Here is a 15,126-nt window from a genome sequence, read left to right on the forward strand (position 1 = left end):
AAGACAGCCTGCATCTGAAGCTTGTTCATCTGCAATAGGAAGCAGCTGCCTAAACTACATGTTGACTGGTCTTTTCCTGCTGAGATTAGGTGATTTGGTTTTGTACTCTTAAAAAGGTTATTCTTAATATTGTATTTCAGGATACAGAAATGTCGAGTTGCTGTCAATAAGTAAAATATTTCACAAAACCTTAGACCCATTCCCATAAGCACCTATGTCCCATCTACTTCAGTGGGAGGTACTTACTTGCTTTTGGAAGTGGTGCCCTGTATGTTTTGAGAGAAGCTCATATTAGCGTAGAACAAATAATATAGGCAAGGTTTTAAGGGAGAGTTGAATTGAAAGTTGGAGTCCTAGAAAATCATTCCAGCAACACTGCTGATGTTAACAATACATATTTCTTTGTCATCCTTACAGGTTAAGCATGGTCACTCTAAGCTGGTCTGGTGTGCACTGATTGGAAAAACTTTCTACTACTATAGAAATCATGAAGATAAGGTAAATCCTTTTCCCCTTTTGCTCCTGAATCCTCCTATCCCATTTCTTCTGAAGCTTTTTTGCCTTTTACTGTTTTTGTGTCTCATGCTTCAAGCTTTTCCTTGGTTGTACTTCTCCTCTTCTAACAGCATCTGCTCCACAAAAAGAATCAATATTTTCTCTGATTTTTTTTAAAAAGCTAAAATGACAAAAGACTTTAAAAGGCAATGACTCTTCTTTCTCAGATCACTGTATATCTTGTTTCTCCTTTTGTCTTGTGAGGCCTTAAGGGCAGACTCTTACACAGTAGCTGATACATTCTGCGTACCATCCTGAAAATAAGTAGCAATGACAACATGGGAAGAGGGAGGTCAATTAATCAGTGTAATGTGCTACCATTTCTGGAAGCTTGGCCCAATAGTCCATTACTTTGCTTTGATGATGTCAAATCCCAAGTTTTAGAATGTCAGGGACTACTATGACTCGTACTTGGGATTGATCTCCAGAGTTAGCACAGGAGATAGCCTCTGTTTGTCTGCATCTACCTATTTATGCAATTTTGAAAGTACTTATTTTCCAGTAGCAAGCAGAGAGTCTGACCAGGATTGGAAAGCAGTGGCTCAAGATACTGAGCAACCGACCATCAGAAAACACATCCTACCTTGCAGAACCGATGATGTAAACACAACAGACAAGTGTAATGGGAAGAAAAGAGTACCTTATGGGAAAGACCATCTTTTTATTTGCATATTCTCATTCTGACCTGTAGATGCTCTCCCAGGAAAAATAATTTTTTTCCTTACAGTAACACAGTTTGTAAGTACTTTAGCTCGTGGAAGAGAAGAGATTCTATAGACATGTAAGATTATAGAATTACATTAGTTAAACACTGAATAGTTCATTCCTTACGTTTTACAGAACTCTTTAACATTTTGACCTCAGTTTTCTTTCCCGGTGTTCCCTATCCGTAGTGGGAGATTAGCTACACTTATCTAACTTGCTTCCCCTTCTTATAAGTGTCCCCTAGGGCACCTACCTATGCGTGAGTCCAAAGTGGAAGAGGTAGACCGTTCCTGTGACTCTGATGAAGATTATGAAGCCGCTGGTGGAGGACTTCTCTCATCCCACTGTACACTGGTGATTCACCCACAGGACCAGAGTCCCACATACTTACTGATTCGCACCAAACAGGAGAAGGTATAAACCACAATCTTTTTGGTATCAGCAATCAAACGGCGCATACAGACTAAACCTGTTTGCAGTAAACAAGGTCTGAATTGACCCATACCATTGTCCCCTTATGCCTAGAATACCTGGCTGTACCATCTGACTGTAGCAGCTGGTAGCAGTAATGCCACAGTGGGCACATCATATGAACAACTCATTGGAAAACTATTGGATGCAGAGGGAGACCCCGGTAAGTAGAAACCACAAACTCTTTTCTGTGGTAGCGAAGTATAAGAAAGGGCGTTTTCAATTCCCAGTTTTAATCCAGCCAAAGATGAGGAAAGAGGATTCTCAGTAGAATAGTGTATGATACAGCGTCCTGCTCCCCTAGTTCCACAGTAACATCTTCAGAGAGGATACAGGCATTGTAGTGAAACTAGACAGGTCCATCACATTGTCACATCATTTATCAAAGCATCTGAAATGTCTGTAACATTAATTAAAATTAAAAAAAGAATGGGGGCTTTAATTTTTCCTGTTACTGTTGGTCCTGATTTTCCTTTTCTGGGAATCTTGACCATATAAACGCATGCTCTCTTCTAAATACTCACTTGCCTTCACATCTGTTCCTCTGCACATGTAAACCCTCACACATACATTCATGCTCATCTGTTCTTCTTTATCTTTGATACTTGGTGTTCATGTATGTTTATGCACCATGTTCTCCAATGTGTATTAACATATGCATTCATACTTAATACTCTTTTCCTGCACACTCACATATTCCTAGACCTATATGTGAACCTTGCTTACTGTTGAGTAGCAAATTGCACTAACAAAGATACCCCATTGCAGGCAGCTGCCCTGGCAGAATTTGTGTCTCTTGTTTGAACATACAGCTGAGTGGTTTCTCACCAGAATACAGCTGATGTGAAGCTCTAACACAGCAGGATTGAGGATGGCAATACTTCTTTCTGCTGATGGCTAATGCTGCTGGTGACTCCTTGTTCATGGCAGGCTTTGCTGCAATCGATGAAGTGGCAGCAAAGATAAATGTGGCCAAATGCAGTGCTGCTTCCTTGGGTGTTTTGCCATTTCAGCAAGGCTCCTTTTCAACATGGACACTGTTATCTTTCTTCTGTTTCTGACACTGCACGTTTTTGCCCATCTGCTACCTCAGATTCTCCTCTGTGGAAGCATCCTATGTTGTGCTACAGTAAAGATGGGTTGCACACATCCCTCACCACTCTGCCATCAGAGGCTCTGCAGACTGAAGCTCTGAAACTTTTTAAGGTATTTAAAGGGACATTGCGTGGTTTTCAGTTATTTTACTGTTTTGTTGGGGCAAGAACATTGTTTGGTCATTTACTGTCACCATTGGTTGCTTTAGACAGGCCTGCTGGGTCATTTAATTACAATAGGACAGTTGGATATTAGGTGTCATTCATTCTCTGGAAGTTTTAACTTTTCCTTGTAGGGAGTCTGGGTTTAGGAACAATGTCCCCCACAGACTTTATGCTTCAGATTTAGCCTCATCTTCCTCTTTCCTCTCTGATAGTTGGATTGAAGGAAACAAACAATTTATTGGAAAACTCAGTTGTGTCATTAAGACTAAGGGTGAAGCCATTGGAAATTTGATTTTTGCACTCTACAAGTGTAAGATCAGCGGTAAGACTGGACAGTCTTAGCAAGATAAAGCACAGGCATGGAAAGCGGGAAGCACATTTCCCCCTCAGTTCTCTTGCTGACTTGTTGAGTGAATTTTCTAGTTGCCATAACTAAAGAGGGAGGGATAGGAATTAAGTGTTTATTTTCCTCCCTGCTCTCAAGGTTATTTAGAATAATTCATTTACTGTTTGTAACACATCTGGGGAACCTGGCCTGGAAGGTAGGTACCAGAGAAGAGTCACTGTATTCGTGGCATTTACGATCTTCTGCTCTTTTACAGTCCTGTCAGCTGTTCATCAATGTCCCTGTGGAGGCCCCCTCTATTGATTACCATGTGTCACTTGCCCAGACAGCGCTGCAGGTCTGCTTGACGCATACTGAGCTGCAGAATGAAATTTACTGTCAGCTTGTTAAACAGACCAGCTGTCGACAACCCCAGAACCACTCAGTCATTCAGGTCGGTTCTCTTTTGTCACTTCCACTCTGCAAATAGTTTTTATTTCATTCCATGTTTTTAATAATTAGCAAATTGCAAAAAATGGAACTGGTTCTCATGAAATTGTGCAGATGCTAAAGGTGTGCTGAAGGGAAGAGAATCTCAGCACGGATGTGCAAAGAAAAACACTGAGAATGTAACTACTTGCAAAATAGATTTTAGTTTTAATTTAACCATTTACCAGTTGCAAATGATCTATTCGACCATATTCAGAATCAAAATTCATAGCTCGTGTTGACTAGCTATAATTGTCACATGGTATTAATTTTGTTTTCCGTTTTAGTTCATCAACAGCATGCAAATCATGAATTTTGCTATTAAGAATGAAATCTGATTTTTGCACTATAATTATTAGGTAAATCAAATGAATAAGTTACAGCATGAATGTACATACTTGATTATAATATTCCCAGCTCAAATGAGAAAATACAATCTGGTTGAAGAATAATGGGTCTAATTTGAAACAAAATTCCCCAGTGTATTCTTTGTTATCATTTGCAGTTAGAAATAGGAAAAAAGTATTAATTTAAGACTTAATCATTCGCTCAGCTCTGGTTACACTAATCAAAATTTTCAAAAGTAGCTAATAATGTAGAACACCTCTTCTTAGAGTCCAGGTTGAGGTATTGGAGAGCAGTCTGTCCTCTGACCATCGCTTCCTTTGAAGTGTCTTGAACTACATGTCTAAAACAGTCACTCCCAAAAAGCACTAGTCACCATCCAACGTTTTGGTTGCAGTATTCTATGAAAGACAACAGGCAAGAAGTAGAGAACAAGAATGACGTCAGTTTTATGTTCACAGTGCTGGCAACTCCTGGCTTTGTGTGCTCCTCTGTTCCTGCCTCAACATCACTTCCTCTGGTACATCAAACAGCACTTGCAGCGACATGCAGACCCCAGGTAAAGACTTGCAGCCTTACCATTTTCTTCTGCTAAGCTGGTTGCCTTTTGCATCCACTATGGATAAAGATGGAAACAATTTTGTAACTCACACCTGCAAAAATAAGTTGAGGGAGGGGACAGAAAGTTCCCAATGCTATCAAGCTGTACCCCTTCAGTCATTCACATTAATTTGTCATTTAAGCTAGTTCATAAAGCTGAGTGACCTATACCAGCAAAAGAACTTTTTGCAGATATAACTGGAGCTACACAGGGAGTTTTATTGCTGATGCAGCTACTTTCTTTTATTGATAGAAAACCAGAGCAAAATAATTATTCAGAAGGAATTACTAGAATTCTAGATGATCACATTCTGCTGTCAGATTAGCAGGTATACTGACAGAACAAAAATGAGGCAGAGAACATCTCAGGGAACCATAAAAAGCTAGGAAAAATGTACAAACCTGAAATCTATGCTAGTACTCTTTTTTTTGTTGTTGTTGTTGTTACTTCTTCAAAGTGTAACACTTTCCCCTATAAGAAAACAGTGCAAGGTCTACTGTAACAGCAATAAACTGCTCTCCAGTGTTCATGCAGTGCTCTTTGTTTGTTTCCATGGTGATCTGGTCGTCAGCATATCTCACTGTGTCCTTGGTGGGAAGGTCACAGCTAGAAATGTCTAGTTGTCTCTTGCAACAATATACTGCTGCTAAGATATAGGTAAAAGAGTGGTTTAATTTCAAACAAATATTCATGTTCAAATACTCAGCCTAAGTCTGTCTTGGAACTCACGCTAAAAGTGTCCTGACATTTAAAGAACATCTGTGTACTTCTCCTATCGAGTTATTTTTTTTATTTCCTTATATGCTGCCTCACATTTGATATTTCTTCTCAGAAGGAAAAATACAGGTATCAGGCACCCCTTGATGTTCAGGCACTCCCTCCATTGTCTAAGGCAGCATGTTAGGGATCTTCTGGCTGGTATTAGAAACCATCCCTTCAGACTTGTGCAGTACCAGCTCCCAAACTGGCCCGTTCAACTCAGTAGTGGAGCTGCTTTACTGTTAAGTACTATGGAATTTCATAAGGATGTGCTGGGCTCTGCGAAACTGATTTAATGCATCAGTTTTGAGCATTACTATGCTGATGGTCTGCCATGTTCTCAGGCCAAAAGTGCCTTTATCAACAAATAAACTTCAAGCAGAACCAAAGAGGGAATGTATTTATACAATCCAGCTATGAACAATTATAAAGGCTAGAAAAAAACCATACAAAAATTACAACAAACTGTGCTTATATTCATCTGTAGTTTAGATTAGATTGAGAACAGTTGCTAAACGGGACTTAGCTCCTTCTGCCAAGCTTTGGGAATACTTCTGTCTCTTCAGGTGGAGCAGGTGCAGCTGTTTCTTGACCAGTTTAAATAGATAGGCTTTCCCTGTTTCATACAGCAAACAAGACACCAGAGTGTTTACACCACATAATGCCTATGGTCTAGATTTACACTAGATCTTCATTTTAGCTATTGTTTTTCACGATATATACTTTAAGCTCACCTTTCCAATCTCTGAGAGGAAGAAACGTGGAGCACAGCTCTAGGTTAGAAGACGCAGGACTCAGGAGCGTTTGGAAGCCAGACACAACAGTTTCTCATTGAATCAAGGTTCTCTATATGAAAATTGTTCAAACACGTTACTGGGGAGGTACATAATGAGCGATACGTTGCTACAGTGGAAAGCCAGAGCTCCTGACTTCCATGTTGCTTGCCAGGATTTAACTGGAGATTTAATCATGTACTGAGCTCCTGGAGGTATCTTGAATGGAATTAGTTTCCCCTGCAAAGTGCTTATAAATCCATAGAAATCCTTCAGTTTCAGAATTTATGCAGAATATGCATTCTTAACATTTTTGCAAAAGGTGTAATTGACTGTTCTTGCCTGGCTTTAGACACACATCCTTTTGGTGCTGTTCAATAGAGCATTCTCTTCAGTAAACTGATCACATTAATAACTATCCCTATACTGTACTGAACTGTCAACAAATCTGAGCCTGCTTTGAATCTCTGTTGAGTCTCTTGATTGGTAGATAGGGTTAATACATGGAAACTTATGGTTTGTATAACCATGTAAGTTGATAAACATATAACCCTGTAAGCGAGACTAATGCATTGCAACTTATTAATACTTACCAGGACTCGACATGATAGTAACTAAATTCTGCTGGCATGACAGTGAGTTTGAAGGTGAACTGGTCTTGGTTTAATGGATGCTATGATGGCAGCAGGGTACAGAAGAGGATATTCCTATGCTATGTCCAGTCCAGCTAGGAGCAGGGAATGCTCTTGTGCTTCCTAGAATCCGTTGTCTACCTTAATTTTACAGTTCCTTGGAGCTTAGGTTTGTGTTGTAGCTTTTCACTTGAGCTGTTGGGATGAACCGGGATATCTGCAGAGATGTATCTTTGCTTGAGCAAAAGCCTAAGGGAGGAATGCTTTGTCATGGCATGGGAAATGGAAGAGGACATGGCATTTGAAGCATATTTGTGATTTATCTGCACTTCTTCACCTAGGAGTGAAATAGGCAAGTATGCCATCTACTGCCAGAGATCAGTAGACCGCACTGTGCAGACTGGTGAGCGGGAAGCCAAGCCCTCCCGGATGGAGATTGTGTCCATCCTGCTGAGAAATCCCTACCACCACTCACTCCCCTTCAGCATCCCAGTGCACTTCATGAATGGAACCTACCAGGTGAGCCACCACAGCTTCCTTTCTTCTGGGCACTAGAGGACTGCACTGTAACCTGCCTCCTTCATGTGAGTAGGAAGCACCATGGTGTTTAATACACGTCAGATACTGAGAGATACACTGTTTCTCCTCCTTGCCATTTTAGCCTTTTTTTCTGAGAAAAGGAAAGGAATCCAGCCCCAGCTCTATAGGTCTTAGGAATAAAAGGTAGCTGGGGAAAAGGGAGAGATGTCATAAGTGACTCAGTAACTGAGAAAGAATGCAGTGTGAAGGGAGACAATATGCAGGTGCTGTCACTGGAGTTGGCAATCAATCCTGAGACATCAGACTAGGAAACCAGGCTGCACTAGTTATGATGCCCATCAATGTCATGTTTACTGAAAGTTATCCTCAACTAACTCCTCTTCCATTGCAGGTTGTGGGTTTTGATGGTTCCTCAACAGTTGATGAATTCATCCAGCGACTGAACCAGGAGACAGGAATGAGGAAGCCATCCCACATGGGATTTTCTCTGTTCACAGATGATCCCTCTGGCAGGAATTTGGAACACTGTCTGCAGGGTAACATGAAGGTATATTGTTTTTCCCTCTGCTACATTCAGCATACATCTTTAAAGAGCTGCTAAGTAGCTAATGATTTTTTCTTAATGCAGCAAGACCAAATACACTTGGGTATGGTCTACCAAGGTTAGTATTCAGAGATCAGATATTAATTCTTGCACTTGGGTCACAACAGCCTCACACAATGCTACAGGCTTGGGGAAGAGCAGCTGGAAAGCTGCCTAGTGGAAAAAGGACTTGGGGATATTGGTCCACAGCTGGCTGAACATGAGCCAGCAGTGTGCCCAGGTGGCCAAGAAGGCCAAGAGCATCCTGGCTTGTATCAGAAATACTGTGGCCAGCAGGACTAGGGGAGTGGTTGTACCCCTGTACTCAGCACTGGTGAGTCCACACCTCGAATCCTGTGTTGAGTTTTGGTCACCTCACTGCAAGAAAGACATTGAGGTGCTGGAGCCTGTCCAAAGAAGGGCAACAAACCTGGTAAAGGGTCTAGAGAACAAGTCTTATGAGGAGCTGCTGAGGGAACTGGGGTTGTTTAGCCTGGAGAGGAGGAAACTGAGGAGAGACCTTATTGCCCTCTACAACTACCTGAAAGGAAGTTGTAGCGAGGGGAGTACTGTCAGTCTCTTCTCCCAAGTAACAGGACAAGAGGAAATGGCCTCAAGTTGAGCCAGGGGAGTTTTAGATTGGATATGAGGAAAAATTTCTTCACTGAAAGGGTTTGTCAAGCATTGGAACAGGCTGCCCAGGGGAGTGGCTGAGTTGCCATCCCTTGAAGCATTTAAAAGATGTGTCGGTGCGGCCCTCAGGGACATTTAGTGGTGGTCTTGGCAGTGCTAGGTTAATGGTTGGACTCAATCTTAAAGGTCTTTTCCAATCTAAATGATTCTATAATTAACTCAGTCTAGTCTGAGATCCTAGTTAAGACAAAGCATGTTCCGTTTTAGTAGGTGATAAATTGGTCAATTTTTTAAAACTCTTTAACTTTAGCACATATTAAAGTTTAATTTGTCTTGACTACAAAATTAAAACATGACTGAGCTAGCTAGCATGATCAGGTATCACAACTAACATCAAATGTGACACTTCTAATTGAGACAAATTTATGTTAGGCTGTGAGTCTCTTGGCGTGTCTGTGTAAATTACTACATAATCCAATAAATGGATCTCCTTGCTATCTCCAGATAACTCAGGCTTTCATTGTTGATGAGTGTACTTGGGAAAGAAAGCTCTACTGAGCATGCCTTCACTTTAAAAAAGAGAGGAGTGCCTCAGATCAAGGGAAAAAGAAAGCAGATAAAGTATTAACATCTGTGTCTTTCATATGGAGATTTTTACCCATGCTACAGCTGGATGACTGCCTTGAGTGAGCAGGCTAGCAGCCGTGAATGAGACACGTCGGATTTGGGTACAAATGTGGGAGAACAATTTGTCATACAACACTGATGGAGGAACAGTGGTACTGGGAACTTTGAAGATGCCCCGGTACCTGTAAGGAACATAAACATTCAGTTCTACACAGCATAAAATTTCATATTGGGCAATGAAGGGATAAGATACCAATAATTTAAAATTAGATTTTTTGAAGAGGAAACTACCACAGACAGTGCCAAATTTTATATTTTGCTTTCATGGCCTAATATAGATCAGATAATCTGGAGCTTTGCTAGTAATTGAACCACCATTTGGAGAGATGAGATATTAAATGAAGGAGACTGAGACAATCAAAGGTATCACTTTTACTGGTTATTAACTGGTTATTATTTACTTGCCAAGGCAACCTCAATAGCTGCTTAAGGGAGGACTAGAATATCTGATTATGTATTTAATGTGGCTGCTTATGTTCGCATTCCTTTTATTGAGATACTATCAGAAGAGAAGCAGAGGCCTTTATTAGACCACTGGTAAAAGGACTGGAACAACCAACAGGAGCTGAATGGATCAAGGAAATTAATCATACTATTACTAAAAATATGTCTGAGTTACAAAGGTGGAATCTAGGATCAAATATACCCAAAGTTCAGACATTCACATCCAAGAGTTTGGTTTAGCCATGCATGTAGACAGCTGCTCTTCAGAAGATACGTTAGTGCTTTAATTTGGCTCAGGAGGGCACTTTTGAAGCAAACTTACCAATCATTCTTATTAATCATGCTTTGTTTCGCATTAAGGAGCAACCTTAGAGAGCACAAAATGGATCCTTTGTACATGAAATGTGAACTGGAAGGTGTGATCCAACACAGTAGTGGGCTTTCACGCCATTTGATAAGACTAAAGCTAGTGCAAAGGAAAAACCCTTTGAAACTCATGTAGCGTGGGCATAGAGTCTTAGGAACAGGTGTTTCACTGTGCAGCTCTGCTCCTCCTGAGGTTTGCTACTTGCTAACATAGATGTAGCCACAGAGTTGCTACCAGACCAGAACACGTGTGCTCCCAGCTGATTAGAGCTGGAGTTTTCAGTTGGAACGCTTTGATTTTTACATACTGTGCAACAGAAAAAGGAATCATCGCTTCTGGCTGTGTTTATGCTGATCCAGTCTGTTTCTTTATTTTCTGTGTTCTGCAACACTTTTTTCACTTATTTTCCCCTCAAGCCTTGACTATGCGTTTCACCTCAGTTTGTCTCTCCTCTCTCCGTGGTATTTTTTTAAAGATCTGTGATATCATTTCTAAATGGGAACAAGCCTTAAAAGAATTGCATCCTGGGAAATATGAAGGTGGCACAAGAATTGTGAAGTTAACCTATAAGAACAGGTACTGTGATTCGTTGGTTGGCCTCACTACTGCTGTTAATTAAATATTTCTATACTGCATATATCTCTGTAGATGTCCAGTAACTGATAGTAAAAAAATAGTACTGTTAGTGCCAAACCTAGCTAAGATTCATTCAAATCCTACATGAGATGTGTTGATTTTTGTGTGTGGTACATGTATAAAAGAGGGTATATGGCTTAGAGGTAAAACCCAAACCATTTTGCAATAGCAGAACAGATTTAAAATAAGTGAAGAACTAGCTGTAGCACAGTGAGACATACTTGGCACAATTTCATTTGCCTAGATCCTAAAACATAATTAAATAACATGGGTTAGGTGAGAGGAAAAGAGACCTGGGGGGAAAATCACCAGTAAAAACGAATAGGCTGAAACTTGCAATTAAGTGAAGTATCACAAAGATTAAAAAGATAGAAGAACAATGTTCTAAATCACATGAGCTGTAGAAGAGACATGTAGTAGCAGTGCCCAGACTTTATAAAGAAAGAAATGTTAAAAGTTAGATGACGAGAGATGGTAGAGAAGGAAAGTACAAGACAAAGATCTAAATCAAAAACTGGAACGTCATTTCATCACTTGTAATACAGACAGGAATTCTGAATTAGTGAATGAAGAGCTGTGTATGAGAACAAGGAACAGCTTTCTGCATGTGAAGTCTCTTTGCAGACAAAACAAAGGCCACCCCAAAACCAAAAAGAGACAGGGTTCTGCATTGAATGTATGAAGATTTTGTTGAGTGTAGTGGTGGAAACAAATTTCTGTCAGCTTTGTTAGTTGGTATAACAGAGGTGGAAGAAGTTACTGTCTTTGACCCAGAAGGCAGTGTTTTTTAAAGTGTCAGGAGTGAAACTTTGTGGTATTATTTTATTGGACTGGAATGTGCCTAGATTGGACAGCAAGGATGTTTTGATAAGGCCTTTCCAAGGTTGGGCTGTGCGAACATCAAGGACTCTGATAAGACGTGATAAGGTCGATATGGTCCTAATGGTGTTATCAATTTTACAGTGACATAAAAATAAACTGATCCACTGGAATTAATATCTTGTGTAGTACTGTGGAATATATCATCATAGATGCAGCTTTGAATTAATATATGAATTAGATGGTGTGGGCTGTAAATAGGCATGCATGAGGAGTGGTTCTGGGAAGCGTTCCCCAAGCAGATATCTCTAACCCCCGTTAGTCATCCTGCTATACCAGGTCAAAGAAATGGCAAGTGTGAAGGGAATAAAAAATAGTAGGAAGCTTTGATTTTCAAGAATGCCTCTTCAATTTTTGAAATAAAACCTGCTAACTGGGTCTCTTATTTTCTGCTGAAGCAAACAGACAGAAGACTTTTTTAGTAACAATACCAGTGTAAGTGGTCAAAACAAAGCTGACAAAAATAACAAGACTACAATACTGCCATGTAGAAGTTTATACGTGTAGAGCAGAGTAGTTCTGTACTCTGTGATAAACAGGGAAGGCCATATCTTAAATATTACCTGTCTATGCTTGATAGCGATGGACAGACACTGATTTACCTTAGTTTAATAAGGCTTCACTGTCTTGAAGTGGTTGGCTTACAGAATTCAAATGGCTTCAAAAGCTAGAAGGCATGTTTTGAGTTGCCCAAATCTTGTCCATAAGGGAAGCACCTTGGCTTCCAAATCTCTGTCCAGTACCTCTGCAATACACGAAGTTCACTTTGGAGAAGGAGGAGGAAAAAACCCACAACCTACTTTTATTTATACTCACTTTGATCAAAGTTCCCACCTCTGCTTTCAGTTCACAATATCTTTTTACCTTCTGCTTTTTAGGCTATATTTTCGGAGCCAGGCCAAAGGTGAGACAGACCGTGAGCGGTTGCTACTGGCCTTCCAAGTCAGCAATGAAATAGCCAATGGAAGGTTTCCTGTAAATAAGGAATTAGCTCTGGAAATGGTGGCTCTGATGGCTCAGGTGAGTATGACTATGGGCAGAAATCCTTTTGCCCTCCAGGGACTTCAGCTATACGCTGAATATCTTTGACTAAGCAGCTATCTTTTACATCAAAAGTGTTTTCTCTTATCAAACAGTCTGAGATGTACCATGCAATTATACCAGCATACGTGTGTTATTACAACACCTTTTGCTGCAGGGAAATTTGCTATGGGAGTGCTTCTCCTTTCCTTCTGAAGGAAAATATTGGAAAAAACAGTGAAGCTGGACTATCCCAGAACTGCTCCAATGAGTGCCTTAGTAGAGATATGGAAATAGTATCACTACTGAAATTCCATTAATAGTAAAACCTTTCCCTGTTGCACTGCCAATAGCCTCTTACTCAGGAAGAGCGTCTTGTGGGACCCTGCATTAGACCTCCAGGCTTGCATTTAGCATTTTATCACATAAAACATACAGTGTGGGTTGTGGGCATGATAAGCAGGATAATAGTTTCTTTCTGAGCTGAAACTGCTTGTTGCATTTGTTAAAGCAGTGTAAACTGAGATGAAGAGGCTGGGAACATTGTCCAAACTATTTACAAATACACTGTTGTTTTAACTGGCCAATTGACAATAAACCCCAAAAGCTTGGCAGCTACACAGAAGGGTCTCCCTACAAAAAGTAGCTGGCTGATACCTTGTTTCACATTCTTAGATCAGTAAAGAATTCCCTGGGCAGTCATGTCCTTCGTAATTGCTCTGTTGTATACCTTTACTATGGTAAATACTGTAGACAAAATTCCCCAGCCTAATGGTGTCTTTTTGCGTGACTAATAAATATAGTAGTTATCGGTATGGGAATTCATGGAATGTTCTACTGCACAAAAAACCCCATAGTTCTGGTGCTATTAACTATAATGTTGTCTTAGGTGGAATATGGGGATTTGGATCGAACAGGATCTTCAAGTCCTGGGGGAACATCACAATTGAAAATGCAGCATCTTCTCCACCAGGTCTTAGATAAATTCTACCCCAAACGCTACAAGCAAAACATTACTCCTGAACAGCTGAGGTAAAATGTTGGTTCTTCTATACTTTGCACTGAAAACAAATTTACCTGCAAAATTCTGTCATTACATTTAAGAAATTTCAAGAATCCCTGTCAAGATTATTTGATGTAGAAACTTAAAACACAAGTGTCAGGGAAAGGTTCCTTTAAAAGAAAATAGCAGTTAATTAATATAAAAAGAGCCCAAATCACCAACTAAGTTTCCCCTAGACAAGAAGTTTAAGCCTTTCACTTCCAAATTAGGCATCTCAGTTCCAATAAACTCTAACCTAAGCCTAAGATGAGTTCCGTTTCTCAGTTTTAGTTTTACCATTCCCCCGAGTGTCCATTGAATCCAGATGCCTAATAATTGCGATGGGCTATAAAACCAGCTTATATGGGCTGCTTCAGGCCATGCAGTAATTCTGGTAGGACATATTTTGGCCGGGCTTTCTGATATTCTGACTTGGAAGTTCTTACACGCAATGCAGAGATCTCAAATACTCAAGTACAGAATTCAGATGCTGCCATGGATTGCAGCTCTAGCTTTTAAAGAGAGAGAACGGTCATCTTCCAGACGCAGTGGTAGATCTAACACAGTTACCTCCCTTTGGAAGCAAATTCAATATGCCCGTAGCAAGACAGCTGCCAAACCATCCCTAGTGAGCCAAATCAGGGGGTTGGAACTAAATCTTTAAGGTCTCTTCCAACCCAAACCATTCTATGGCTCTAGATACTGTGGTTCCATACAGAGCATACTACAGGCATGATGAAGTTGAGAGTATAATTGAACGTGAAGACAGGCTGGGCAGGATTTTTTCTGTAACAGCTGCCTGAGTGTTTGTAGTTACAGTTGTTTAATATATACACCAGTGAGCAACCCATATGTAACTGGGATTCCTGGATATTGCAGTATAACTAGTAGTAAAATAATTGTGGAAGTAGAGAAAATGCTAAAAGAAACTCAGGTTGTACAGTGATCATAAACTGACAGCAGTAGCAGCCCTGTCCGTAGTGCTGTATAGAACAGCCCTTTTGGAGTAAGAGGTACATTTATTAACTGTTGTAATTTTACTCACCTTTGCTTGGAAGACATTAGTATATAATGCTGCCTTGTGTCTTGGATTCTGAAAGGCAACTGGCTGACAGGCTGGCAACGAAGTGGATGGTGCTGCAGGGATGCTCTCCACCAGAATGTGTTCGGATTTATTTGACAGTGGCCCGGAAATGGCCTCTCTTTGGAACCAAAATATTTGCTGCTAAGGTAACTGGAGCGTACTTTTTTCTGTTCCTGAGAGTGAACTATCAGAGCAGAGATAGACCTATGATCTCTGGTAACATGGGTTGAAAATGCTTCTGCTTCAGTAAGGGAAAAAACCTGAATACGCAGCTCTGGTACCACGTAGGTTTAGAAA

General features: G+C 40.4%; 1 protein-coding gene across 1 annotated transcript in view; it reads left to right on the top strand.

The window, feature by feature from the left end:
• The window catches only part of PLEKHH1 (pleckstrin homology, MyTH4 and FERM domain containing H1), a 53,843-nt gene that overhangs the window by 33,445 nt on the left and 5,272 nt on the right, over positions 1-15,126 (top strand). The window contains exons 15-26 of the mRNA XM_055717016.1: positions 418-498; positions 1,495-1,674; positions 1,786-1,894; positions 2,825-2,937; positions 3,593-3,769; positions 4,611-4,708; positions 7,256-7,433; positions 7,846-8,001; positions 10,644-10,744; positions 12,562-12,703; positions 13,593-13,735; positions 14,846-14,975. Of these exons, the coding sequence (XP_055572991.1) occupies positions 418-498; positions 1,495-1,674; positions 1,786-1,894; positions 2,825-2,937; positions 3,593-3,769; positions 4,611-4,708; positions 7,256-7,433; positions 7,846-8,001; positions 10,644-10,744; positions 12,562-12,703; positions 13,593-13,735; positions 14,846-14,975 (1,608 nt within the window). The remainder of the gene's footprint in view (positions 1-417; positions 499-1,494; positions 1,675-1,785; positions 1,895-2,824; positions 2,938-3,592; positions 3,770-4,610; positions 4,709-7,255; positions 7,434-7,845; positions 8,002-10,643; positions 10,745-12,561; positions 12,704-13,592; positions 13,736-14,845; positions 14,976-15,126) is intronic.

This window comes from Falco cherrug, chromosome 7 (genome assembly GCF_023634085.1).
Source record: "Falco cherrug isolate bFalChe1 chromosome 7, bFalChe1.pri, whole genome shotgun sequence".
NCBI lineage: Eukaryota > Metazoa > Chordata > Aves > Falconiformes > Falconidae > Falco > Falco cherrug.